Genomic DNA, 27,697 nt, shown 5'->3' with positions numbered 1-27,697 from the left:
TGTCAGATTTATGTAACTTCAAGCCCCCTGTGAAGCTGGGCAAGGTGGCTCAGGAGTGTGATTGATCCTAGCACTCTGGGAGGATGAGGCAGGAGGATCACAAGTTTGAGGCAGTTTAGGCCTTGTCTCAGAAATGAAAAAGAAAAAGAGAAGAAAGGAAAAAGGCTCACGTCCTTGGCCACGCCCGCCTGCTAGGAGTGCCCCCGAGGAGGGCCTGGGCCAGCCGGAGTCTAACCGTGGCTTTATTTCTGCATTGTAGGGGCCACTGTTGCAGGAGAGCCTGAGGGCAGGGCCCGCCGGTCCCTGGAGCCTCTGCAGCGGAACTTTCCCGGGCTCTGTGAGGTGAGCGATGTGCCGGCCTTGCGCCTGGGAGGGGTGCTGGCCGCTGCCCTGACTCCTGGGGCTCCGCAGACGGGTGCGCTGGGCACAGGGCTTTCTTCTGGAGATTTCTTCACAATGTCCTGGGAGCGAGGCTGTGCGCTGGCCCTTCGTGTCCAGACAGCTGTCTTCCTTGTGATGTTCCAGGGACCCTCTGCACCCGGAGGACCTCAGGTGGCGTTGGGGGGCGTCAGGACACACCGGCGTGTGAGCTGTATCGTGAGCGCTGTCCTCTGGGACACGACACACCTCAGGCTCGCAGGGCACATTCACCCCGCAGGAAACAGGACAGTTCCTGTGGGTGGGGCTAATGATGGAGGACTGTTGTGGAAAGGCCTTTTTAAGAAAAATTGACACATAAAAATTACATATTTTTGGAGTACCATGTCAGGTTTGTTCTTTGGTACCAGGGATTGAATTCAGGACCTCACACTTGCCAGGCAAGCAGGCACTGTGCCACTGAGCGTTATCCCCAGCCCACCATATCAGTTTTTAAAATTATTTTTATTTTTCTGCAGTGCTGGGGATGGAGCTGAGGGCCTTCACACTGAGCACCAGCCCCTGTCCTTTTATTATTTTTTATTTGGAGACAGAGTCTTGCTAAATGGCTGCGTTGCCCAGGTGGGGCTCGAACCTGGAATCTTGCTTCCTGCATCAGCCTCCTAGAAGGTGGGATCCCAGGTGTGTACCACCATCCCTGCTGCTTACTGCACAGTATTTAAGTTAGGTTAAGCATAGGTACAGTGTCTACTCAATCGCTGATTTTTTTTTTTAAACACCGCGGGTTGAATCCAGGGGCACTGTACCACTGAGCTCCATCCTCAGCCCTTCTGAGCTTTTATTTTGAGAAAGGGTCTCACTAAATTGCCCAGGCTGGGCTGGGGCTTCCCCCTCAGTGCTGGGCTGGATCCTGTGATCCTGTGCTCGCAGCGGAGCGCTCAGACCTGTCCTCCTAGCTTCCGTGACTAAGCGGTGTGGATGGCGTCTGCAGGTCCCAGGTCGCCCAAACCCCTCTCCTGACTCATTGGCGAGAGACACTGTCACAGCAACCACAGCCGAGGCCAGGCTGCCAGGCTCTGTTCGTCCCCTTGTCCTCTGCTGAGAAGCTGAGGGCGGAGCTGTCGTATTGCTTGGTTTTGGTGCTGGGGGTGGAACCTAGCCCTCACGTATGCTAGGGTCTGGCTCTGACTCGGAGACACACCCGAAGTGTAGGACAAGGGTTTGGAAGGGGTAGCTTCTGGCCAGAAATGGCGGCACAGCCTGTCTTCCAGCTGCTTGGGAGGCTGAGGCAGAAAGAGCAGAGGTTTGAGGCCAGCCTGGGTATCTGGGTACCCTATCTCAAAAAATAAATAGAGGTGTTAGGGGACCCTTGGTTCCATCCCCAGTACTGCAAACAAAATAAAACACTAAGAGATGACTGTTGCGGGTGGTCCTGGGGTTGTCACTCTGGGTCAGATATGACTGAGGTGGGGGCACCAAGGAGGGGTTACATGGGCCTGAGCCGCGGAGACAAGGCTGCCCATGTGCTGTGTGGGTCGACTGTGTAGTGCTGTTCTTGACCCCGGGCGGAGGCCTTGGTCTTCCGCTGTGTGGCTAACAGGGCCTGGTGTGGCTGAGAACTCGGGCCTTGGTGTCCTGGGTGGCTCATTGTGGCAGTGGAGGTCCCTGTTCCCTCAGGGGGCAAGAACTAGAATGGGCTTCAGGCAGTGGTGGTGGGGTTGGCATGGCATGCTGCAGGCCTTGACAAATCTGGCCCGCAGTTTATTTTTGTTAATAAAGCTTTATTGGCACACAGCCATCACCATTTGTTTCCATGTCCTAGAGGACATGGTGGCTTTCTTACCCTGCCAGCAGAGTGGGGGGTTCTTGTGACAGAGGCTCTGGCCTGCAAGTCGGAACGCATTTCCTGTGTGGTCCGTGGTGCAAAGCCACTTGAATGAGTTCCGGTTGGGGCTGTGGCCAGGCTGGCTGTGCCCTGTGCGTTTCTCCCCTAGAGCCTGCGCGTGCGTGCTGGGCAGTCAGCTCCCTGAGATGCAGCTCCGGGGACCTGAGTCTGCACAGCAGGGGCTGGGGCTGCCGTTCTGTGCGGGAGCAGATGACTGAAGTGTGTGGTCCTGAGCCCCTCCCCAGCACACACAGGCGGAAAAGAAGAAAGGGAGAAGCAGCCCAGTGCGAGTCCATTGAGTGCCCTGCTTGTGGGGTTCACTCTGTAGCTGTCCCCGTCCCTGAGTGCCGGGGTGTCCCCAGCCATCCTGCCCCTCGCGCTGCCCTTTCTATATCTGAGTGAGGCGAGCTGGCCAAAGATGTCTGGCACAGACATGGGCGGGGGACAGATGGGGCACTGGCGGCCTTGAAGGGATCCAGTGTCCAGGGGACGGTGGATGTCCTGGGTCTGCCGTGGTGCCATCCCCGGGGGCTGCTGTGGACATGGGAAAGTGTAGTTTCTCTCGAGATGGCCCTCACCTGCGTGGTGTCCGTCCGTCAAAGCGCGTCAGGCTCGGGTGTGTCTTCTCCATCCAGTTCCAGATTGTTCCATAGCCCCAAAAGGAGGCCTCATCCCTGTGAGCAGTCACATGTCCCCTCCCAGCCCTGGCTCCCACAAGGCCGCTTCCTGTCTCTGGAGTCGCCTGCCCTGGGCGTTTCCTGTCCACGGAGCCCACACTGTGCGTCCTCTGTGTCTGGCGTCTCACTGAGCACGGTGTCCTCGAGGTCTGTCCATGCTGTGGTGGATGCCTTTGCATGTGGAAGGGTTCTTCAGAGCGGCCGTCCCAACCCCTTCTCAGATTACAATGTCACTCCTTGCTGGGATGCAGGCCGACCCAGCTAGGTTGCACGCGAGTCAGGGGTTGCTTCTCCTGTCCCTCTGGCTGCCAGACTCGTGGGGTTACTCGTGGCCATTTCTTCCTCCTCAAGGAGCCCCGAGCCTCCGGGCCTCACTGCGCTGCACTCCTAGACCCTTGCTGTGTCTCTGTGCTCACCTGTCGGTCACCTGGCAGCCTGGCAGCAGATGCGCCCTAACTGTGGGCTCGGTGAGCCCTGTGCACCCCAGTGCTGGGGAAAGGGACCTGCTGTGACGTCACTGGGTGACTTGGATACTTTTCCTGCCCTCTCATGACAAGTGCGTTGTTTTGTTTTTTGTTTCCTTTTTGAGACAAGGTCTCACTGTGTAGTCCAGGGTGGCCTTGATCTCACTGTGGAACCCAGGCTGCCCTCGAACTCAGTGATCTTTCTACCTCAGCCTTCTGAGCGCTGGGGTTATGGGTGCCTGCTACTATTCCCCACAGCCTTTTTTTGAGAAAGGGTCTTGCTATATAGCCCAGGCTGGTCTTGAATTCTCAGTGATCCTCCTGCCCTGGGGGCCCCAGGGTCAGCCTCCCTGGTCAGATACAGAGCCTGGTGCTGGGTGGAGCAGGATGGCTCTGACCCCAGACCTTCTTCTCCCACTTTGAGGCCCCGGGCAGGCTGCTGGCCACCTCTGCAGGGCTGGACCTGGAGGCCAGGAAAGGCTTACTGGGTGCTCGTGTGCGCTGCTGGCAGGAACCTCGCTGAGACAGTGGCGTGGGGTCTCTGGGCAGCTGGGACTCTGACAAGTGTAGGGTGTCCCTGACGGCCAGACCTCCTAGGACAGGCACTCTGGGGCAGGTGGGCTGGGCACTGGGGTGGGGAGAGTTTGGGAGAGACACCCTGGGGTGCCCAGGGATGGGCGTGCCATAGTTGGTTGGTGTGCACCAGCACCATTGGTTTTGAAGATGGCACTACCCACTTCTCTGTCAGCAGTGTCCCTTCTGAGGACACACTGATGTTTCTGTCGAAGCCTCCTCGTGGGGATTCTGCCCAGTCTCTGGTCCAGCCAGCCGGCAGCCCGGGCCAGCTCTGGCGGGCAGAGCCCAGGCGCTCCACGCGGCTTCTCAGCCCAGGGGCAGCGTTGGGTCCCGCGGGGCTATCACCTGGCTGTTTTCCACTGCATACTTCTGGTGGCTCTTGAGGTCCTGCTGCCCCTTCTTGTCCTGCGCCTGGGGACTTGGTCCAGGCTGGGGGTTAGGTGGGGAGAGCCCAACGACCCTGGTCCTGTGGGCAGGTATTGGGGGGAGGACAGGACAGGACGGTGCCTGGCTATGGCAATGCCAGACTGTCTCTGTCTCGGTCTCCTGCCAGATGGTATTGAAGACACCTGGGTGAGGAGCTGCTTTGCAGGGCAGTAGCCCGGGGGGTGGTTCCTGGCGGTGGTGACCAGGAGCTCAGGAGGGCTGCCAATCCGAGAGCAGGCACCCTCTCAGCCGGGCCTGAGGTGTCGCCTCTGCTTCGCCTCTGCTGCACGTCCCTGGTCGGTGTGGGGTGGAGGAGAGCAGGCTCCCTCTCAGCCGGGCCTGAGGTGTCGCCTCTGCTTCGCCTCTGCTGCACGTCCCTGGTCCGTGTGGGGTGGAGGAGAGCTGGTGGGGATGGCAGCGTGTGGGACGCCCACTGCAGGGCCTGAACAGCGTTCACACAAGGGACGCAGGCCAGCCCGAGGTGTGTGGGGAGATCACCACCGTTTTACGGTTTTGCAAATAATCCACGCTCTGAGCAGTGAGTCACAGACCGCTTGGTTCCCCACGTGAGGCGTGCGGTCCTGTGGGTTTTAGGCCATAGTAACGGCTGTTTGTAGGCTGAGAAGGCCGGGGCGTGGCTCGTGGCGGGCACGTGACCAGCATGTGCAAGGCACCACTTCGCCCTCTGCCCTGCAAAAATAAAACGAGAAGAGAAGGAAGACCCTGGGAGAAGTGGCTGGCTGAGCGCCCACCGCACGCGCTGCCCATCACTCTGGATTCTGGCCGCATCTCGGCCTCTGGCCACAGCAGGGCCAGAGTCCACCCCCCCGGGCTGCAGCGCAGCAGGGCGCGTGTGTCCCGGGAGCTTGCCAGCACCCTCGAGTCATGTCCACGGCCCAGGCTTGCTGGCCGTGAGGATGCTGGCGGGGCGCTCTCCTGGTCACCTCCAGGAGGATTTGTGTCTGGTTTTGATCAGCTTCTGCAAGCAGCTGTGTCCCCTGGCTGGTGGCTTATGTCCCTGCAGCCTCTGCTCCCATCCTCCAGGCTCCTTCTGACCTGGTCCTCCCTCTCACAGGGACACTGGGCCCCACGATGCCTGGGATGGCTTTTGCCTGTGTTCTCTGGGACTGTGGGAAGGGACCCTGGCCTGTATGTGCTGGGCATGTGATCTCCACTGCGACCACCTGCCTTGCTCTCCAGTTTTAATCCCAGCTGCAGGATCTCCTGCCCTGGGAGGAGTCAGGGACTAGGATGGCACCATTCTACGGGATACCATTCTGCCTCCACAGGCTTTTTGTTTTTATTTTCAGCACTGGGGTTTTTTCGGTATTGGGAATCGAACTTAGGACCTTGTACTTGCCAGGCAGGCGCTGTGCTACTGAGCTGTATCCCCAGCCAGTACTGGGGATTAAACCCAAGGCCTCTGCACTGAGCTCTGTCCCCAGACTTTTTTATTTTTTATTTTGAGACTGGGTCTCACTAAGTCACTAAGTTGCCCAAGCTGACGTTGAACTTGGGATCCTTCTGCCTCAGCCTCCCAGAGTTTTGGGATGACAGGCGGCACCACCACCATACCTGGCTGTCTGCAGTTTTTATCCAGCCTCTTATTCTGTGTCCTGTGCTTGGCCTCTGGGAGGGAGGGCTGTTACCCTGTTTAAACAGAACCCCAGCAGAAGCTGGTGTGGGGGAGGAACCCGAGTCCTCCTCCCTTGGCACTGCCACTGGCCTTGAGCCTCCCTTCCCCAGCTGCCTTCCCTCCCTGTCCCTTGCCTCTGGGTTTCTCTGCAGGGGCTGGAGCAGGATGAAAGCACAGGGCCTCTTGGCCCCAGGCTGCTGGCAGTGGCACAGGGCAGGGGGTGGCCACGCCCTGTGTGACCACAGGTCCCTGAAGCTGTCTCCCTTGGAAGCAGGGTCAGTGTCACACGTCACGCAGGCTGGGTCTCCTCATGCCAGCGTCCACCTGGTAGCCCCCAGCAGTCCTACCTGCCCCCCCCCTCGCTGACCTTGGCTTTGCCCCAGCATCATCCGATTCCCCTCTGCCAGGGCGTCCTGCCGAGTCCTCTTGATGCCCGCAGCTTCCTTCCCAGCCTCTCTCCAGTGCTGCCAAGCACCCTCCTGGGCCTGCTTGCAGCCCTCTGTCCTCTGAGGTGGCGCTATGTTGGGTCCTTTCTGGTTCCAGAGGTGAAATCTGCATGATGCCCAGCCTAGAGGTCCTAGGGGCCTGGGCGCTGGGGGAATTGGCTTGGGCTGACCCCAGGTGTCCTGGGCTGGGCACAGCTGGCTTCCTGCCTTTGAAGTTGAGAGGTAGTGTGTAGCCAGCCAGGGCTGCATAGCAAGACCCGCTCTCAAAACCCCAAAAGTAAGACTGAAGGAAACAGCGTATGTCTGCGCGTTGGTCCTCGGTGGAAAGGTGTCGGCGGGTGCGGAAGGACACCCACGTGCGCAGAGCCGCTCCCCGCCTCTTTCCCCAGAGCACCGCAGGCCCTCCTCTTGCGGAATGCCTGTTACATCTGGAGGCTCCGACGGGGGCAGGCAGGCCGGGCGCAGGGCCTCGAGCCCCACGTTTGCACTCCAGGCTGGTGCAGAGGGGAAGGGCGGGGGCCCGTGCAGGTCAGCCTCTGCCCGCGGGTGCCGGTGCTCCCACGTGTGTGCTTGGCCCATTTGTCCTGGGAAGGACCGGCTTGTGTAACCGTGGACCTCGTCACTCAGTGCTGTCTGACACCTGCCCTTGGCCACGGCTGCCCGCGTGTCCCCAGTGTGTATGTGGTCAGCCCCGTTCGAGAAGAGCCCCTGCCCAGAGGAGCGCAGGACTTGAGTCCTGTCTCTCCGAGCCCGGCCTCTGCTCCGCGAGGTCACTGGCAACCTTGCGGGAAATGTGCTGAGACCGGTGTCGGTGGCTGTGAGGTGGCGGAGCCGTCTCCACAGTTCCTTACACAGCCTTATGTCCCGGACGGAACCCTGTCCCTTCGTGTGTCCCTTCGTGCTCACCGTGAGCACACGTTTCCACGCGTGCTTTCTCTTCTCTTGAGCATAGTTCAGACTGCACCATGTGGGGAGACTGGCTGTGTGCGCAGTGCTGTGCCGCGCCGTGCCCTTCTGCCGGGCGAGGGCTCCTCTTCCTCCCGGTCCTCGCCCACACGCGTTCCTGTCCCTGTTTCTGATTCCAGCGTCCCCGCCTGTGTGAAGGGTTAGCTCCTTCAGGATCTTGCAGTTTATTTTGGCTGAGGATGGAACCCCAGGGCCTTGGGCACCCTAGACAAGCATTCACCCTTGAACTTCTCCCACCCATTTTATTTTTCACCTTGAGACAGGTCTTGTGAGCTTGCTGACTTACCTGGGCGGGCCTCAGACTCCCAGTTCTCCTGCCTCAGCCTCCTGAGTGCTTGGGCTGACAGGTGTGCTCCGCTGTGCCTGGCTTCTTGGTGGTCAAGCCTATTGACCTGAGCCTATTGTCTTGTGCCTGTGGCCCATCCAGGTGTCTGCTGTGGAGCCAGGCCTGAGCTCATTTGTAGCCCAGGCTGGTCTCGAACTCGCAACGATCCTCCTGCCTCAGCCTCCTGAGTGCTGGGATTACAGGTGTGCACCCCCTGCCCGGCTCGTTTCGGTGTCTGTGACAGTGATGCCTGAAAGAAGGGATAGCAGATGGGGCAGCCCCCCGCTTTTGTTGAGACAGGTCTTACAAAGTTGCCCAAGTTGGGCCGGGGTTTACAGTCTTCCTTCCTCAGCTTCCGGAGTGCTGAGATGACAGGCGTGCGCCACCATGCCTGGCTCCTTGGCCGGTTTTAAATCGGTGTTTTGCACCTTATTGTTTAAGGGCCTCACTTTCCTGTGTGGGCTGCATTACTCTTTCTGGACACTTCAGGGCCCCCCGTGGGGACTTGACAAGGCCCTCTGTCCCCATCTTTGATAACCCAGAGGTTGGGTTCCAGGGCAGGGCTTCAATCAAATTCTGGTATAAATTATATACATGCATGATTTTTTTCCCTCTGGGGACTGAGCTACATCCCAGCCCTTTTATTTTTTATCTGAGACAGGGAAAATCACTTCGAACAGTACAAATAAGCTAGAGCAAAACAAGGCCATGCGCATTCTACCCCCGAGGCGCCCTTCCTCACTGGTGGCGTGCACAGAGCTCTGCCCGTCCTGGGCGCCCAGGTGCCAGCTGTCTCCGCAGCCCAGGGGGACGTGCGTGTTGCTGTGCAGGTGCCCTGTGTCATAGGAGGACTGCCAGCCGCGATCACCAGGTGCAGTGTGCGAGAGACCTTATAGCTCCACGATGACGCTAATATCCCTGTCAAGGTCCTGTTCCCTCCAGGTCCCAGCTCCCTGAGGACGTTCCCAGAGCTCCTGTGTGCTGCGGAGCCGTGTCAGCCCTGGGAGGCCCTGCGTGGTCGGTGTGCGGGGCGGGGGCCGGGGCGGGCAGTGGGGACTGGGGTTCACCGCCAGAGAACGGCAGAGTCGCAGGCAGGGAGTTGGGTCTCGGGGCTGGTGGGCCAGTGTGGTGGCCTTGGGCTCCTGAGACTGACGTTCTGGTGAGGGCTGCCAGGTGGGAGGACGGCTGTACCAGCTGCCTGAGGTGTTCGTGTTAGCCCCGACCTTTGTGCCCTGCGGGCAGCACCGCGGCTTCTCTGGGAGATCGAGGTCTCAGAACACAGCCAGGGCCTTGGCGCTGGTGGGCTGTCCCCACAGGTAGCTCCTCACGAGTGCAGCCAGTGGGACCCTCATGGTGGGGCCTTGGCCACCGTCCCCAGTGCTGAGCTCCAGGGAGCCAGGGGCACCTGGGTGAACAGAGGGCAGGTGGTGGGGAACTGGGTGTCCGGAGAGGTCCTGCTTCTGCTTGAACAAGGCTTGCAGGTGCAGCTCCATGGGATTCCTGGGTAGTTGCTGCCCTCTAGTGCTGCCACGGGGAGCTGCAACTGACCACAGGGCACCCTCAGTCAGTTGGGGCCCCGCCTTTCCCGGGGTTGCCCCGGGCCCTAGGGCAGAGTGTGTATTGCCGCTTTCTTGTGTTCTCTGGTCCATATGGGGGCAACTGGGTTTCTCTTACCTCGGACATGTCTGAGGGGTGCTATGGCTCGTGCCTCACCTGTGGAGCGTTCCATGGCCAAGGAAAACCCTTCCCCAGGTGGTGGGCCGTACCCTTCCTGTTGGGTGGGGCTACCCGGGACAGGAGGGAGCGGCTCAGCCTGTGCTTCCTGCTGAGACACTGGCCTGGTGCCGGAGGCTCTAGGTGGCACCAAGACTCCCGTGATGCTCTTCTTTGCCCAGCGCAGGCATGTGCACAGCCAGGGGACCGGAGTGTCTCCTATGGCAGGGACTGAGCCCTTCAACCAGGCCTCCTGTGCGCCTCCTGTCCGAGTCCTTGCTCTGGGCCTGAGCTCTGTTGGGCCCTGCCTACCCTCCCTGTTTTTGTGGTCCCGGGCTTCCCCGAAAGGATCCACGCTCCTCACTGAGCCACATCCTGGGGGTTCGCTGACTGAGCTGCCCAGGCTGGGCTCCAACTTGAAATCTTCCTGCCTCAGCCTCCCAGAGTGCTGGGATGACAGTGTGCACCACTGCACCCTGTGACCCTCTTTCATACCCAAGCTGTCTCACTTCCAAGAGCACATCCGGGACTGTGGTCTCAAGTACACGTCAGAAGTGTGCGGATTAGGGGCTGGGGATTTAGCTCAGCGGCAAAGCGCCTGCCTGGCAAGCGCAAGGTCGTGAGTTCAGTTCCCGGTACCGGAGAAAAACCAAAAAAAAAAAAAAAAGAAGTGTGCGGATTGATTTTGAACCCCAAGCCAGTGTGGAGGATGCGTCTCTGACAGTGACAGCTTTTATTTCTGAGGCTGCCGTTAAAATGAGTGCGCTGGCTTCCTGTATCGCCTTGGCTTTCAAAAGTAGGACGCCTCTGCTTTTAATTAGCAACGTCATCCTGCCCTGTGTGTGCGTGCGGAGCTGGCTCGCAGTTCCCTCTCGCCTTCCCTGGCTGCGGGGGCAGCGCCTTTGTCCCCGTGGCCGCGGGTATTCTTAGTGCTCTGAGGGAGCAGAGGCTGGGGCGGCGGGGCAGTGCTGAGCGCTCACCCTCTCTTTTCTCCCGCAGGTGTGGCGCCCACGCAGCTGCAGCCATGGGGTCCGAGGACCACGGGGCCCAGAACCCCAGTTGCAAAATCATGACTTTTCGCCCAACTATGGAAGAATTTAAGGACTTCAATAAATATGTGGCCTACATAGAATCGCAGGGAGCCCACCGGGCAGGCCTGGCCAAGGTGGGTGACCCCTGCTCCCTCCTCTGAAGGGCCCCCGTGTGTCTGTCTGCTGTGGCTCCCTGGCCCTGACCCCCTTGGCCAACTCGCTGGTGGGGTTCTCAGGGAGCTGGTGGGTGGGGAGACAGAGCCGGGCCACCTTTGGCCCTGAGCCACGTGCCCCCCCCGCCCCCCGCAGAACCAGGAGGCCTGAGGTCTTTTGCCTTCGTGTGGTGACGTAGGGTGACGTGTGAGTCCCCTCCCCACACCCTTTTTTTTTGTACCAGGAATCAAACTCAGGACCTTGTGCCTGCCAGGCAGGCGCTTGTGCTGCTGAGCTATGTCCCCGACCCCCTTCCCACACCCTGCCAACTCTGAAGCAGCTATAGGTCTTTTTGGCCTTTCCAGGATAGTGTGTGCGTGCACACGTGTGTGCAAGTGTGGCGACGTAGGCAGACGCACCAGTGTCGCACAGGTCCCTCAGCCTTGGGGCACAGCTCACCCGACAGCTCAGCGCTCAGATGCATCCTGTGTGTCTCCGGGCTCTGTGGCTTGCTTGCACATGACCCCGCTTTACCCAGACGCCCGTCCCGGTTCTGCCAGAGTGGGCGGACCCTCTCTGCGCGCGCAGCAGCAGCTGGTGCCACTCGAGAGCCGCATGTGTGCACGATGCGCCTGGTGCGCCAATAAACTGTTCCTGGACGCGGGAGTGTGATTTCCTGTCGCTTTCACTTGCTCCAAGATAACCTTTTCATTTCCTCCCCAACCATTTAAAAACGAAAAAAAACAAACAGGAGCTGGGGAAGAACCCACGGCCTCACCCACTGCGCCCCCGCCCCCGCCCCGTCCTCCGCCCTCTCCCCCTTGTGCTGCAGTTTGCCAGCTCAGGACAGCCCTGGGCCCCTGGGTCCCTGTCCCCGTCCCCACCCCGGTGTCTCTGTCTTTGCTCTCCTCAGCCTTTGTCCCCTGCCCCTGACTCTCCTCCTCCCGCGGATGCAGCGGTCCTTTCGGTTTGCAGAGCTGTGGTGACCCGACACCTGCGACTGTCCTGCTCTCCCGAGGCAGCTCTTAGTGCCACACATGGCTTCTCCGGTTCTGTCACCTCCTGGCAGGCTGTCCCGATCTGGCCTGCTGCAGGCCCGGCTCCCTCCTGGCCACGCCAGCACTTTCTGTCTTGGGGGTGTGGTCCCAGTTGGCACTGACCTGGCAATCTGTGTCCCTCTGGCATGTCCGGCTCCCCTCACCCCACCCGCTCTACCTCCTTTGCCTTCGCCTTTGTGTCCCTGGAGCCCCAGTGCCTCTGCCTCAGCCTCTGCCCTGTGCAGCTCCCTTCTGGACGGGCTGAAGCCAGCAGGAAGCCCCTGGGCCCAGGGCCTTGTGTGGGATGTTCTTGGTGCCGCCTTCACGTTTGGATCTGCTTTGGGTGTGGTAGGGACAGGAGGATGGGACAGGCTGCTAGGGGCCTGGGGAGATACGGGGAGAGGAGCAGAGGCGCGTCGGCACCCACATGTGGCCGCCACACATCCCTCCTCCCGATGCTCTGTGGGGACAGATGGGCTCCGGCGACCATCTGCTCTGGTCCCAGACACCTCTGCTCCTCCAGATGGGGTCTTGGCTCCTGGGGCGCTAACCTCTCTGGAGAACAAGTGCAATGCCTGCTGGCTGTGCATGTGCTGTGGGGACACGGTGTCCCCACCCTGCCTGGGTCTTACCGGCCTTCAGCACCCTTGGTGTGTGTGGGTGTGCGTGTGTGCACTTGGTGCTGGTGGTGGGTGTGCCTGCTTGGGGTCAGCTGACTCCGGTGCCCCTCAGCGTGCTGCAGCTCTGTGCACGTGCCTGCAGCCAGTGCGGTGGGTGGGAGAGGCCCCGTCCCTCCAGCCTGGCTGCCGCCTGTGCACCCTTCGTGAGCTCTGCAAAGGGGCCGGATGCCGTGGCGTCAGACACCTGAGCTTCTCTGGGTGCCATGCTTGTCCCTGCACCCTCCAGTGCTATGTGGCCTGTCAGGGACAGTGCAGCTCTGGTGCAGGCCAGGAGAGTCCTGGCTCGTTTCGGTGTCTGTTTTTTTTTTTTTTTTTGTCTTTTTGAGACAGGGTCTCACTATGCAGTTCAGGCTGGCCTTGAGCTCACTTTGTAGCCCAGGTTGGTCTCGAACTCGCAACGATGCTCCTGCCTCAGCCTCCTGAGTGCTGGGATTAACAGGCGTGCACCCCCTGCCTGGCTCGTTTCGGTGTCTGTGACAGTGGTGCTTGAGAGAGGGGACAGCAGATGGGGCAGCCCCCTGCTTTTGTTAAGGCAGGTCTTATGAAGTTGCCCAAGCTGGGGTGGGGTTTGCAGTCTTCCTGCCTCAGCCTCCGGAGTGCTGGGATGGCAGGCATGCACTATGGCCCCTGGCTCAAGGCTCTCTCAAGAAAATGGAGAGTTGAAGTATTGGAGAACTGCAAGTTGGAGAATTCAGGGTGCAGCATGTCGGGGAAGCAGAAGAGCTGGGAAGCAGCCTCCTGCAGTGGGGCTGGGCAGGTGGGGTGGGGCGGGGCCGGCTGTGGGCTCCCTGTGTGGGAGGCACAGGCACTCTGTGAGGCAAGGGGCCCCCACAGGCCTCAGATGCGCGTCAGAAGCTGCCAGTCATTCCAGCTCTTTGGGAGGCTGAGGCAGGAGGATCACAATTCCGATGCTAGCCTGCCGAGTTAGTGAGACTCCGTCTCCAAAGAGAAAAGGAAAAGGCAGGTTAGAGTTGCAGCCTCCATCGGCACACGGTGGCCCTGCGCTTTCCGCCTGCCTCTCTCTCGAGGACGTTCTAGCCCTTCGAAGAGATCCGGAAACGTGGGCGCTGGCAGCTGGCCCAGGCCCCTCCTGTCTCGTGACCTGAACCACCTTGGGCACCCAGACCCCCTTGCGCATTGCCATGGCTGACAGTGGCGGGTAGCAGGGAGGTCCTCGAGCTGGCTTGTCCCTTGGCAGTTCCAAGCTGGGTCCCCTGGCCGCTGCACATTCAGGGCCTCGCCCGGCGGGTGGGTGTCCTGGGCACTGCAGGTGCTGAGCAGCATCCCTGGCCTCTGCTCCAGGCCAGGGCTCCCCCAGATGTCAGCTGGCATCCCCAGGAATCGGGCTCCTTGGCTGAGACCTGGTACCCTGTGGCGGGGGCTGGCTGTGTTGGTGGGCGAAGCCGCACACTGCTCTCCGTCATCAGTGGGCAGTGAGCAGAATCGCACTTCTTGCTGGGTGTAATCCCAGCACTCGAGAGGCTGAGGCAGGAGGATCATTGTGAGTTCGAGACCAGCCTGGACTACAAAGTGAGCTCAAGACCACCCTGAACTGCGTAGCGAGACCCTGTCTCAGACAAAAAAAAAGCACGCTTCTTGCCAGTGAAACACGAGCTTCTGCTTCCTTGGTCATGGCATCCGTGGGGACAGTGAGTGGCTCCAGCTGTTCCTGAATCTGCCCCGAACTCGGAGTCCCCGCGGCCTTCCTCCCTCCATGCCCAGCATAGGACTTGCGGCTGGTGAGCTGATGAGATGAGTTGGGCGTTTGGCCCCTTCAGCTGCAGCCGGGGCCCAGGCGGAGGATTGGAGCTGCGGCCGTCACTGCCCGGGGCCCCGGCACCGGCGTCCCAGCTCTGGGTGGGGCGCTGCTCTTCCGCCGGCAGGCTTGGCGCAGGGAACAGATGTGCGGGATGCCGGCCAGCTCGGCCCAGCGCCCCACTGTGAGCCTGTCCCCACGTGCTGCTCATCCAAGGTGGAGCTGTCACTTGTTCGGTCGCGTTGGAGGCAGTATCCTACCCGTGGCTCGCCTGCATGTCCTGCCTTCTCCCTGGCTGTCCTGAGCCGTCCCCTCTGCCCTGTCCCGTCACAGTGAGTCCCGAGAGCACTGCGCTCCACCTGCAGCTCCCGGCGGAGCCCTGAGGCCCCGAGACTGGCCTGGGCTGTGGGCCGTGACCCCGCGGGCCCTGCTCTCCCCTGCACCCGGAGCACGGGCGGGACAGGTACCAGGCAGTACTGTGCCCTGGGGACCAGGGCCAGGGTTCACAGAGCGCCCCCAACCTGCCGTGCTGGAGCCGTCTCTGATGCCCCCTGTCTTACAGATCATCCCCCCAAAGGAGTGGAAGCCGAGGCAGACGTACGATGACATCGACGACGTGGTCATCCCGGCCCCCATCCAGCAGGTGGTGACGGGCCAGTCGGGGCTTTTCACGCAGTACAACATCCAGAAGAAGGCGATGACCGTGGGGGAGTACCGCCGCCTGGCCAACAGTGAGAAGTACGCCCGCCCGCAGTCCGTGCCCTCCGGGTGTCAGCTGGTGGCCCTAGAAACAAGGTCCAGCCAGCTTCTTCCATGGCACCCTTGGGCCTGGCTGTCACATGTCCCCTGCCCCATGGCCTTCTCCCCTGTCTCCTGTTTCCTGCCTGGTCAGCCACGAGGGCGGGGCCTGGTGTGTCCCGCTCACCTTGTGTCCCTTAGGGAAGGCCCCTGCCCAGCTGCCCTCCTTGTTGTTGGGACTTGAGTCGCAGCACGGAGGCCAAGGAGGAAGGACGTGACAATGGCTCGGCCTCCCCCATGGAACTCTTGCCCCCCCAACGGTCCCTGGGTCCCCAGCAGAGCCCTCCCTGGGTGCTAGAGGCACCCGTGTCCCTTGGAGCCGAGGGTGGGCTGTGACTCCGGGCCGCTCCGAGCTGTCTGATGCTGTCCCCAGGTACTGCACCCCACGGCACCAGGACTTCGATGACCTGGAGCGCAAGTACTGGAAGAACCTCACCTTCGTGTCCCCCATCTACGGGGCTGACATCAGCGGCTCTCTGTACGATGACGTGAGTCCCACGGCACTGGGGCAGAGGGTGTGTGGGCGGGGCCAGGAGAAATCACCGCGACAGCAGGTCTGAGGTTGACACAGAGCATACCCTATTGTGACACAGTGCCTGTCGCTGGCCTCCTGCACACCTGGCCAACCGCAGCTCCCCTGTCCTGGGTGTTGCCTTCCCGTGACCCCACACCGCGTGGCCTTCTGTGTCTGGCGCCTCTCACCGTCTGACCGGAGAGTGGGCTTGCAGGGTGCCGGGGCAGCTGCAGGTGTGCTTGTGGAGGGGCCCGCAGCTGCTGCGCCGTGTGGCGTCCTGTCCCACCCGTGGATGGGGGCTCTGCATGTCCTGTCTGTGCACCCTCCTGACGTGCGCGTCCGTCCCTGCGGGGGTGAGCCAGCGCCTGGGACTGGCGCCCTGCTTGTGGTAGTGACAGCCCTGTCCCGAGGGAGGCCCCTGTGAAACCCTTGGCTCGTGTCTTGGTTGGGCTGTTTGAGTTGCCAGAGCTCCTCATACATTCAGGGTGAGTCCCCACATTTTTTATTTTTATTTTATTTTTATTTTTTTGGTACCGGGAGTCGAACTCAGGACCTTGTGTGTGCCAGGCAGGCGCTTGTGCCACTGAGCTAAATCCCCAGCAATCCCCACATTTTGAGATTTACAAATATTTTCTCCGCTCACTCTGTAAGGTTGTCTTTTTCTTGGTGGTAAGCCCCTTGCCCCATTTTGATTTGATGGAGTCCAGCTAACGGTTTTTTTCCTTTTATTGCTGTGTTTTTGATGTCATATCCAAGTGTCCGTCAACCACTCAAAATTATGGAGAGGCCAGGTGTGGTGATGCACGCCTGTAATCCCAGCATGCAGGAGGAGGCTGAGGCAGGAGGACCACTGTGAGTTCGAGGCCCACCTGGGCTACAAAGTGAGTTCATGGCCAGCCTGAACTGCATAATGAGACCCATCTCAAGAAAACTAAACAAAAAAGAAATCAAAGGCATGGAGAGCTACTCCTGTTTTCTTCTGAAAGTTTTGTAGTCTTGGTTCTGCCTGTGAGCACTGAGTTTATTTCCTTCTTCCTCCTCCTTGTCCTCCCCTCCCCCCTCCTTTCTTCCCCCTTCCCCCTCCCTCTTCCTCTCCCTCTTCTCTTCTCTCTTCCTTTTCTTCTTCATAGAATTGGGAACTGACCCCAGTGCCTTGGTTCTGAGCTCCATCACAGCCCCTTTTTAGTTTTTATTTTCAGACAGGGTCTTGCTAGGTTGCCCAGGCTGGGCTTGAACTTGTGACCCTCCTGCCTCAGCCTCCCAGAGTGCTGGGATGGCAGTTGCATGCCACCGCGCTAGCTGTAGTTAATTTCTTACATTGTGTGAGGTAGTGCTTGCGTTTGCTCTTTTGCGTGGGGACAGCAGTCGCCCCAGCACCACTGGCTGAAAACACTTCTTTTGCCTTTGAGTGGTGTTGGTGCTAGGTGGGCTCCCTTCATCATTTTTGACGTTTTGTTTAGAAAAATAAATGAAATTGTTTTCGAAGACTTTAGGGCCATAGCAGGGTGGGGTAGAAAGTGTGGGGAGCCCCATGTAGCCCTACTGCTGACACACAGCGCCCACCAGAGTTTTGCTGTGACAGGACATGTGGCTGCGTCGGTAGGCTGTGGGCCGTGGGTGTGCACACGGGGGTGGCTGGTGCGGGCGCTGGGCTGTATGAGTGGGGTTGCCTGGACAGGAGCCACCGACCTCTCCTCGGGGCGGCTGTGCCGCTCACACCCTCGCCAGCCCTGAGCGGGGCTTCTGGTCACGGCCGTGCTGTTAGCTGCCGTGCCTCCTGACGCGTGTGCGGTCGTACCCAGCTGTTTCAGCCTGCAGTTCCCACCAGCTTGTGAGATGGCCCTGTTCACATGTTTGTTTGCTGTCTATCCAGTTACCTTGTCCAGGTGCCTCTTTGGCGCTTGTGTTTTGTCTGTTGTCTTTGAGACAGGGGCTCGCTCTGTAGTCTAGGCCTTGGTCTCACTGAGTAGCCCGGGCTGGCCTTGAACTTGAGGCAGTCTTCCTGCCTCAGCCTCCTCAAGACTGTTTTCTTTTTGTTTTTTTTTTTTTGAGACAAGGGCTTGCTATACAGTTCAGGCTGGCCTTAAACTCACTTTGTAGCCCATGCTGGCCTTGAACTTGCAACGATCCTCCTGCCTCAGCCTCCTGAGTCCTGGGATTACAGGGTGCACGCTTGGCTCGAACAGTGGTTTTTATTTTTTTCTTCCAGTACTGGTATGACAGGCATGTGCTACCATGCCCGGCTCATTTTTGGGTCTTCAGCCCAATTCCAATGAGGTTGTGCCCTGCTACTGCATTTTGAGTCATGTTTGAGGTCCTTTATTAGGTGTTCTGCTGCAGGCCATTGCCCCAGCCTGGGGCTTGTCTTCTCATCCCTTACAGCTCTGCTGTTACTGTTTTAAAATAAAATCTGAAAACAAGAGCCCCGTCCCCTGAGAAACCCAACTTGTGTGCTGCTCCCACCAGCTGCACGCAGCCTTGGCTTGGTGAAGGGTCTGCGGCCATGTGTGCCTTCAGAGCTCTGGGGCCGGGTGTGGGAGCCGTGCTGCCGTGGGCCTGCGGCAGTCAGGGCTCCCCGTGGGTTTCCTGTGCTGAGCAGCGCTCTTTTCACACACTGGGAGATGGAGGCAGGGCAGAGAAGCATCTCACCCGCCCCACAGGATATATCAGCGCCCTGGGTCAGACTCGGTCCGAAAGTCGCCTTCTCTCTGCCCCCAGCATGGTCCGCCACTGCTGTGCGCATGCAGGGTGGACGGGGGACAGGTTGGCCCTAGCCGTAGCATGGGGGTTAACCCATTTCTGATGTCCCTTTCCCGGCCTTGGGCAGGTCCTACTCGTGGGGACCTTGGCCTTCTTTTTTTTTGTTTGTTGGTTTGTTTTCCGGTACTGGGAATCGAACTCACGACCTTGCGCTTGCCAGGCAGGTGCTGTGCCGCTGAGCTAAATCCCCAGCCCCTGACCTTGGCCTTCTTACCCTCGTCTCCAGGGGTCTGATGCTGCCACCTCTGTGTTCTGGGCTCCTGCCAGGGCTCCGCTTGCAGTCGCCGCTGGTCCTTGGCATGGTGTCCTAAGCGGCTGGCTGAGGGGGACCGGGTCGGGAGGGGACACTCAGGTCCCTGAGTGTCCTGCAAGCTGCGGGGCTCAGACTTCCCCAGGCCTGGAGTTTATTGGCGAGTTTTAGGAGCCCTCACGGTGGAGTCCCTTGTCTGCCGGCTTCGCACTGTCATGTCTCCTGGGACGGAAATGCTGGAAGGGCTGTCACAAGAGCAGGCCCTGCGCCAGCGCCGGCTCGCCCTGCATGGGGGCTGCGTGCTCCCTCGTTGGTGGTTCAGGACCCAGTGCAGGCTTTGCCCTGCACGGCTGGTACACGGTGCAGCGCAGGGTCCTGTGGGGGTCCGAGGGGCAGTTGGGGGGCAGGTGTGCCGGGCTGTCCTGTCCTGCAGTAATCAGCCCTGGTGGCTTTGAACTCGGCGGCGGGCAGGCTGACAGGTCCCAGGCTCTTGGACACCCAGTGTACAACCGGGAGCTCGGGGTGACCGACCCCGCCTTCCTGTTCCTCCCTGGGTGCACAGGGAGGCCATCCTGGGTGGTGACCGTGCTGACCCGCCTGGTCCCCCTGCCCGCCCGCAGGACGTGTCACAGTGGAACATCGGGAGCCTGCGCACCATCCTGGACATGGTGGAGCGCGAGTGCGGCACCATCATCGAGGGCGTGAACACGCCGTACCTGTACTTCGGCATGTGGAAGACCACTTTCGCCTGGCACACGGAGGACATGGACCTCTACAGCATCAACTACCTGCACTTCGGCGAGCCCAAGTCCTGGTGAGTGAGCGCCGCGCCAGCCAGAGCTGGGGCGGTGCTGGGGTCCTGGGCAGGTGGTGGCAGTCGGGCTCCGTGCCACCCTGGGCTGCAGCTTTGACTCGTATTCCCCTGGCTGTGGCCTTGGCCCCTGGGTCCAGGCTGCAGACTGGTTGGTGAGCCGATCCGAGGGCCACCCCTGGAGGTGAGTGCTGGATTGTCAAAGCCATGGTGGGCCCAAGGGCTGTGTGGGGACATCCTGACACGTGTGTCCCCTTGGTGTCTGCCCTGGACTTGGTGCCAGGGCCACAAGACTGCATCACTGGGCAGGACAGCGCCGGCCACTGCTGCAGCGGGGCCTCTGCTCCTCCTCGTGCCAGCAGTGGCTGTTCCTGAGGCCCCTCCGTGTCCCCAGCTGTCTCAGCGCATCTGCTGTCCCAGCTCAGAGGGTGTGAGCAGGAGGGGGCCGCACAGAGCTGGCGGTGCCGAGGGGAGGGGAAGGCACCTCAGGGCCCAGGTGACTTGGGGTGTCCCAGGCATGCAGCCCCGTCCAGCTGGGGGGGTGGCTGTGTCTCCCCTTGCTGTCAGCCCCTCTTCAGTGCCAGCTGACAGGACCGTCCCGCCCTGCTGTGGAGGGGCCGAGCGGCCAGTGCGGGCTGTGCTCCCTGCCCACCCGGCTGCTGTTGCAGGCAGAGCCCGCACCCTGCTGTCGCAAGTGGGGACACCCAGGCAGGCGGAGGCCGGGCACTCGCGTGGGTGGCACAGGTCTCCCAGGGCTGCTGTGACCTCATACGTGCCTCGAGGGCTGCGGCAGTGCAGACATCCTCTCTCACAGCCACGGAGCTGAGAAGGCCCAAGCCAGCCTCCTGGTTGAGTCCAGGCGTGGGCAGCAGGGCTGCTCCCTCCCAAGGTACCAGGGAGAACCAGGCTCCCTGTCTTGCTCCTGAAGGCGCCCAGAGCCCTTGGCTTGTGGTTGCTTCCTCCATCTGCAGAGCCAGCAGCGAGGTGTCCTCGGCCTTAGGGGCCGTCACCGAGCCCAACTGCACAGTCCCTCTGCCATGGAGGTGACATTTGTACAGGTCCCTGGGCGGACGATGGGACATCACAGGCCCTTAGTCTTTTTTTTTTTTTCTTTTTGAGACAGGGTCTCGCTATGTAGTTCAGGCTGGCCTTGAGCTCACTTTGTAGCCCAGGCTGGTCTCGAACTCAGTGATCCTCCTGCCTCAGCCTCCTGAGTGCTGGGATTACAGGCGTTTGCCGCCATGCCCGGCTAGGCCCTTGTTCTTGCTGTGCTGGCTGCAGGCACCAGCTCGGGACACTGTTTTTTGGAATCTGGTCATCCCCCCAGAGTCTTCAGTCCGTGTCTCCTTTTCACGCCGTTCTGCAGCTTTGCATCCCCCTCCTCTCGGGAACTTGTAGCTGAGGTGTTTGCTGTCTGGGGGAGCAGTGACGAGATGGTGTCAGGGGGTGTCCCTGTCTCTCAAAGGGCTCTCGTCTGCGTTGGGGGAACCAGAAGCGCCGTGTGCAGCGTTGGTGGCCAGTGCCGTGTGAAGGCCGTTTCCAGGTGCGGCGACCCTGTCTGGTCCTGTGTGGAGAGGGCCTGGCCAGGCTGCCCTGGAGTCCCAGCGATGCTCCCCCACTGTCTTTTCTACTAGCGGACCTGCCCAGGGTGGGAAGAGTGTGGCCACTGCAGCCTGGAGACCCTGAGTGTGCCTGTGGGCTCAGTCTGCCGCTTCCAGGGGTGGGCGGCAGTTGCAGTTGGGCTCCAGCACCCAGGACGTGGTCCACAGGGGAGACTGTGTGCCATGGGCAGAGTGTGTGTTGTCGGGTAGATGTGGCACTGCCTCTGGTGGGACTGTCCTGCTGCCAAGGACCACTAGGTGGCGCTGCTGCCCTTCTGGAGCGCTGTGCTCTGGCTGTTCTGTGGTCTTCCTTGCCGCTGCTGGCTGAACCTGGGGCGGGGAGTGGCGGGGTAGGCACTGGTTCCTGGCCTGGTGGAGCTGGGGAGGTGGCTCCTCTACCGAGCCCTCGACTTCCTTAGGTCTTGGGGAGAAAACTGCGTCTTCTCCTTAAAAAAGAACACAGAAAGCAAAGCCAAAAAGAAACACAGCACCCGCAGTGCAGACCCTCAGGACCCTGTGTGTGCTTTGTTTTTTTCTTTTTCTTTTTCTTTTTTTTGGTCCTTTTGAGACAGAGTCTCCCTATGCAGTTCAAGCTGGCCTTGAACTTAACTTGTAGCCCAGGCTGGTCTCGAACTCGCAATGATCCTCCTGCCTCAGCCTCCCTAGTGCTGGGATTACAGGCGTGCCCTGCCATGCCCAGCTCCCATGTGTGCTTTGGAGGGCCTCTGCCCACCCGCCGCACTCACCAGCCTGTGCCTTGCTGTGTACAGCACCCTGTGCCCAATCTTCACCCCCACCTGCATCCTCCCATAACCACGTGGGAAGACCGCTGGGGACCCTGAACACACGGGAGCCCGTCCGGGGAGATCGCAGCAGCAGCTGAACCTGGCTGTTTCCAGTGTTGCCGTATGGGTCTGCCCCGGAAGGGCGCTGCTGCCTCTCCCCAGCCTCTGCTGTGGCCAGGTTCCCAGTGCGCTGCACCTGCAGGCCCAACCTGGGGCTGCGTCCTGCCCAGTGACCCACCAGGCCACGGGCTGCGGGAGGACGGGACCCTTCGGGAGGTCAGTGACCCAGAACTGCTGTGACGCGAGGGTGTCCTCGGCCTGTGGGCCGTTCCTTCTGTCCTCCCTGGGCTGGGTTTTGAAGGCCACCTGGCCCCTACAGCAGCGCCCTGCTGCCCACCCACCCTTTCGCCCATCCCTGAGCCCGGCTGCCAGCTGGGGGTGCCCGGAGGATGGGGCAGCACAGCTGTGCCTGTGACTGTGCGCCGCGTCCCTAATTAGAGCCTCCTCTCCCGTCGGGGTCGGCGTGATTGCGCTGCTTGGTGTGTCGGTGGCGAAGCGTCTGCTTACGGGTTTGCAGGGGCTCGGGAAGTCGTCCTGGGCCGCGCCGCTGTGGTAGTGAAGCCTGCGTATCACGGCGGTGTGAAAGCTGGGCGGCCGCCTGGGCTTGTTTCTGCAGCTCTCACACCTCCCCCGACGGCCCTGCCATTTGTTGTCACCACCCTGTTTCCTCCAGGGGTGCGGGCCAGGGGGCTGTGCTGGTGGTGCAGCTGGGTGAGCTGTCCGCCCCCTGCTGTGTGGTGCAGCCAGGATGGCACTGCATGGTCCGGCCACTCTCACGTCACCTGTCACCTGGCCTCTGGGTCCCAGCCTCGTCCTGTGACCACGGCAGGGGCTGGATGCCGTCAGGAAGCCCAAGTTGGGGGCCTGGCTGGGTCTCTGCTGGCCACGCGGGACTGCGCGGCCTTGAGCTCAGCCCCTTGGTGGTGGGGGCCCCATGCGGGCTCCTCGGGCCTTGGGCACTGCCTGGCTGGCACAGGCTCCCGAGAGGGGAGGGGAAGGCGGGGCGCGGCTTCGAGCTGGTGCCGTTTGGAACGGAGATGGCGCCCAGCCTGACGGCTCAGGCTCACCCCACACGGCACCCGTCACCGGCGTGCGATGCTGGTGGGAGACAGACGCGCACCTCCTGCGCTGGCCACCCCAGGTCCAGCCCTGCTCAGGGTGGGGAGGCCAGAGGGAAGAGAGCCCGCCAGGTGATGGGGCTGGGGCGAATGGGGCTCCGTCCCGCACTGGGGACGCGAGCCAGGTCTCTTTCCGCAGCCGCAGAGGGAGCTGCGGTGACAGGAAGGCAGGGAACGGGTGCTTCAGAGGGTGAAGCTGCGGAGAGCAGGTGTCGTTGGCGGTGCCTGGAGAGCAGTCGTGGGCAGCTCTGGAGACACAGTGTCTGCACACAGCGGGCCTGGCTGCCCCTGGGCCCGGGCCTGTTTCTTGCCAGAGCAGTGAGGCCACGGAGCAGCCCCAGCCCGTCGCCACCCCGGCCTGTCCTGCCGCCCTGCTGTGTCCCTGGCCCCGTGTATGGGGGCGGGGGCAGCTGTCTCGCCTGTACTTGGTGTCCATGGAGTGCCGTGCGGAGGGGCCGTCACGCTGCAGAAGGAGCCCCCTTCCCGGTCAGGCAGCGGTTGTCCCACTCACAGACGGCTGTGCAGGCCCACGGAACCCACGCAGGCCAGAGCCCCTCCCGCAGGGGCAGCTGGGACCAGCCGAGGGGCGCGGCCCCAGCCCATTGGTTCGGGGTATGGTACCTGTGCTTGGGTTTCGGGCACATGAGTCATCCTGAGATGCTGACGCAGCCGCAGGAGGAAGGGACACCCTTCTGGGTCACTTGCCCAGGTCCTCTTACCCAGCCAACGGCCGCAACCGTGGCTCTTGAGCTGCCTGCTCTGTCCAGGCCTCGCACTCGGGCTGCTTCAGAAGCGCACGTCCCCGGCGGGTGTCCACCTGCCCCCATCAGCCCCCGAGGACCCGGGTGCCGGTGCCACGCAGAGCCGCAGCTGTGTGCCTTCACCCGCGGGCTTGCGTGTGGCACAGACCGGAGAGGGTCTCTGGCCATGTGCATCTGACCCGAGGGACCCTGGTGGCAGCCCTGTGGCCCGTGTGCCGATGAGAGCCGGGCGCCGCTGCGGCCAGCCTCCCCCACACTCTCCAGAGCTTGGCGCAGCGGGGCTGGCGCTTGGCTCAGGCTCAGTGCCGCGGCCAGGAGAGCCCGGCATGCGGGAGCTGATGGAGGGGACAGCGGAGCTATGCCTGGCTCAGGTCCCCTCCGGCCCTCTGTACTGAGCCCTTGCCTTGCTCTTGTCTCCACCACTCTGTCTTCCGCAATGCCACTGGCCCAGGCCTTCTGCTTGTCAGGACTGGATAGTAAATCTCAAGCCAAAAGCCGCTTGCAGTGTTCACAGAACTAGCTGAAGCCGGGGGGCTGCCTGTGCCCAGATCAGGGCGTGGCATGCTGCCACACAGCGAGGGGATCGGGTCGTTGTCAGGGGTGGTCTGATGACGCCAGGCAGTTGAGGGTTTGGAGCACATGGCCTGTGCTCCTGAGTCCCAGCCACCCCATTAGGCCGATGCGCCCCTCCTCGCACTGTCTCTGCGTGGCTGTAATGGCCCGGCGGCTGCGCCCAGCTGTGGCAGGACAGGACACGTCCCACACAGGACGACACCCTGGGTCGCGGTGGCTGGGACCCCAGTGTCCTGGGCCCCACAGTGTCCTGTCCTGTCCGCGGCTGTTCCGCGAGCCTCCAGCGCTGGCAGGGACCGCCACAGTTGGTGTTTGTTCAGAGACGGTAGAATGGTTTTAACATCGTGTTTGTGCCAAAAAGCAGAAATTCCTCCATATGCTCTCCTGAAGCCAGCCACGCTAGCCGGGGGCGACGGTCCCAGGTCTGTCGCCCTGCTGTGGGCTCAGGCGGGCGGAACAGTGGTGAGGTGGGTTTGGGGACAGGACTTGCTGGGGACAGAAGCCAGGCCGTGCTGGGCCGGGAGATGCTCCGAAGGCCACAGAGTCCGCTGATCTCATTCCTGGGGATGTTGCTTTCTGTCCGCTTGTTTGGCTGGTGTACTCTGCTCTGTCTTTCTGAGCACTGTTTATGAGTCCTGCTGTGGATTTGCTGCCAGCCCGAGAGCACAGTACAGAGCGTCCCCACATGCCATGTCCCTGCGTTAGTGACGTCCTCCCTGCAGGGTGCTGTGTCCCAGCAGGGGCTGTTGCTGACGATGGCCGTGCGGTGGTCAGCGTCCTCCGCTGACCCCGGCGCCCCTCCTCAGCCCGGGCCCCCGCACGTCAGCCCTCTCTGCCCGGGCCGGTCTGGGCCAGGACCGTTGCCGGCAGCCCCTGCTTGCTGCGACCTTGACGTCCTAGAGGTGTGCTGGCCGCCAGGGGCAGCGCAGGTCCTCCTGGCCGCGTCCTGTCCTGCGCACGGACTTGGCCGCCCAGCTGAGGCGCCTGCGGCGCGTCCCTCCCAGCATGACTCTGCTTCCTTCCACACCCGCTCTCCGAGGTGAAAAACACGCTCTTTTCTTTTCAAGGAAATATTTATTTTCTTTTATTTCATTTTTACTTTCTTTGCGGTTTTGGGGATAGAACGCAGGACCTTTGCCTTGGGTGGCATCTGTAGCCCTTTCTGTTTTTTTAGTTCAAGACAGGGACTTGCTCAGTCACTAAGTGGCCCAGGCTGAGTTTGAACTTGTGACCCTTCTGCCTCAGCTCCTGCGTGCTGGGATTATAGACAAGCTCTACAGCCCATCCATTTTCATTGTCAGATGAGTAAAGGGCTTAAGGCATAGAGCCGCCTCATGCCATTCTTCCAGGCGGGACGAATGTGCACACCTGGCACTCGTGGGTGGATTCCTGTGATCGCTGCCCCCTCCAGGGAGGCAGTGCTCATTCCCTGGGCTTCGGGACAAATGGCTGCAGGTGGAGCCACTCCCGAGTCAGAGTCAGGTCAGCCGGGTGCTTGCGTGGGAATTGTGGTGTCCCGGGGGAGGACGGCAGCTGTCAGTGGGATTCGCCCTGGAGGTCACATCAAGGTCTGTGCCTCTCAGCCATGGTCAGCCAGGGACTGCGGTGTCCAGACTGGTGGGGCCTCGCTGGGGACAGGAGTGCCCAGGAACACCGGTGCGTACCTTCAGTCCTGCCTGCTGCTCCAGCCGAACCTAGGCCGGCAGACTGGAGGGGTGGGCAGGGCCCTCGCTCAGCCTTGGGGACGGGGATACCTACTAGGCGAAGGAGGCCTCACTTGAAGGTCTAGGCAGGGAAAGGACCTTACACACTCACCGTGTGGTCACAGCTGGCGGCTCTGTGGGCCTGGAGGAGGTGGTGCAGTCGTGGGGACCCAGGCCAGCAGGGGACCTGCCGCCTAGGGGCGTGCTTCTGAGGTTGCCCTGGGACTGGTGTCCCGGTCAGGAAGAGGGGAGCTCCAGGTCCATCCCTTCTGGCCACGTGGCTACACCTAGCAGCAAGGGACACTGGGAAATAGAGTTGGGCGTGGGCCTAGGTAGGGAGCAGAAGGGGCAGGCGCCCCATGGTCAGGCAGGGTGGTGCCCAGCTTGTAGGAGGAGGCCTGCGGGCCTGGAGAGCCTTGTGGCTGGCCGCCATCTGGAAGAGGAGGTGTGCTGCGTCTGGCAGCCAGACCCTCCCCACCCAGTCCTGAGCATTGCTGGGCTCAAGAGCGCCCCCCATTCAGGCAGGGGGACCGAGGTCCTGATGGAGAAGGTTCAGGAGCAGGGAGTCCCTGACAGTGCTGGGCTGGGATGAGGAGGGTGCAAGCTCAGGACCCTGCCGCCTCTTGTGCCCTGGCTTAGGCCGCCCTGCCTACGGGGCCGCAGTGACGTCCTGTCTGGTGTGGCCTGCGGGAACAGATGGCCAGCATTCCGGAGTCTTTTGTGAGAAGTGGGCGCTTTAGTGTCGGGATGGGAGGGGCCGTGCTGGCTCACCGCGCTGGGGCTCTACGGGACTTCTGTTTAGGGGAGGCAAGAGCCAAACGTGCCTGTGTCCCGCATGCAGGCAGGCGCCTGCCGGGCGAGGAGCGGGAGTCCTTCTTGCCTCCTCTTGGAGGGACAGGGAGTCCTGTTGGAAACACCGCCGCCGGGCGGCTTCCCATCTGCAGGCGCAGGTGTCGGTGCCACCGTGGGGAGTGTGGGCGCTGTGGGACCCCTCCCCCGCAGAAGCTGGCACCCAGCCGCGGGTCACTTAGCCACCTGCCTGTGGCTGTGTGCACGGGAGGCCTGGGCTTGCGGACAGGGTCTGGTTTCCATGGCAAACGTCTCTTGTATGAGTGCAGCCCCTAGATGGGAGCTTGCTGCAATCTGCGGACAAGGAGCCTCTGTTATCTTTGCTTACACGTCGGGCGCAGAATGTGCTGTCTCTCCAGCAGCAGGGGACGAGCCCTCACGCCTTCCAGTGCGGCTGCGTCTGCGACGCTAATGGCCCTGCTCTGCAGCCTCCCTGCTGAGGCCTGGCTTCTGCCTCGTGGCCTGATTGTGCCGGCAAGTTTAATCTGCACGTGCTCAGCCCTCCCTGGGACCGGAGGAGGAATGTGTGTGTCTTGGGGTCTTGCCTGGTGGCCAAGAGGCTGCGACTCCGGTCTGTGATCAAACAGGGTTGCGTGATTTGCGTACCTCCGGTTCTGGCCCCATCGTTGAGGGCAAGCCAGAGCCACTGCAGGGCCTTGACAGTGCCCTCTGACCCAGCGAGGTTGAGCAGGTGTTGCGTGTTGGCGGGCACGCGACAAAGACACCTCAAGTGCTGCAGGGCCCTGGAGCCCTATGGGCCGGCCACCTACACAGCCCGGCCTCCACACTGCTGTCCCCTCAGGGGACAGAGGACTCCAGGGCTGGGCCTCCTGCTGCCTCCTGTCACCATTACTACCACCCAGTTCCCTGTGCAGGGTGGGTGCTGCCCGACCAGTGGCCTCTCTGCCATCTCTCTGTCACTCCCATTGGTCACCTCAGCCCCAGGAGTTTTTTTTTTTTTTTTT

At 61.4% G+C, this 27,697-nt stretch overlaps 1 protein-coding gene across 3 annotated transcripts in view; it reads left to right on the top strand.

Annotated features, from left to right (window-relative positions):
- Positions 1-238: 238 nt before the first annotated feature.
- Kdm4b (lysine (K)-specific demethylase 4B) overlaps positions 239-27,697 on the top strand; it is an 82,512-nt gene continuing 55,053 nt past the window's right edge. For all 3 annotated transcript variants that reach the window (XM_005405773.1, XM_005405772.1, XM_013505294.1), the window contains exons 1-5: positions 239-342; positions 10,492-10,657; positions 14,712-14,887; positions 15,321-15,435; positions 19,092-19,285. In XM_005405773.1, the coding sequence (XP_005405830.1) occupies positions 10,517-10,657; positions 14,712-14,887; positions 15,321-15,435; positions 19,092-19,285 (626 nt within the window). In that variant the 5' untranslated portion in view covers positions 239-342; positions 10,492-10,516. The remainder of the gene's footprint in view (positions 343-10,491; positions 10,658-14,711; positions 14,888-15,320; positions 15,436-19,091; positions 19,286-27,697) is intronic.

Source organism: Chinchilla lanigera, unplaced genomic scaffold, assembly GCF_000276665.1.
Source record: "Chinchilla lanigera isolate Chin_1 unplaced genomic scaffold, ChiLan1.0 scaffold00094, whole genome shotgun sequence".
Taxonomy (NCBI): domain Eukaryota; kingdom Metazoa; phylum Chordata; class Mammalia; order Rodentia; family Chinchillidae; genus Chinchilla; species Chinchilla lanigera.
This window is presented reverse-complemented; position numbering and strand designations above follow the sequence as displayed.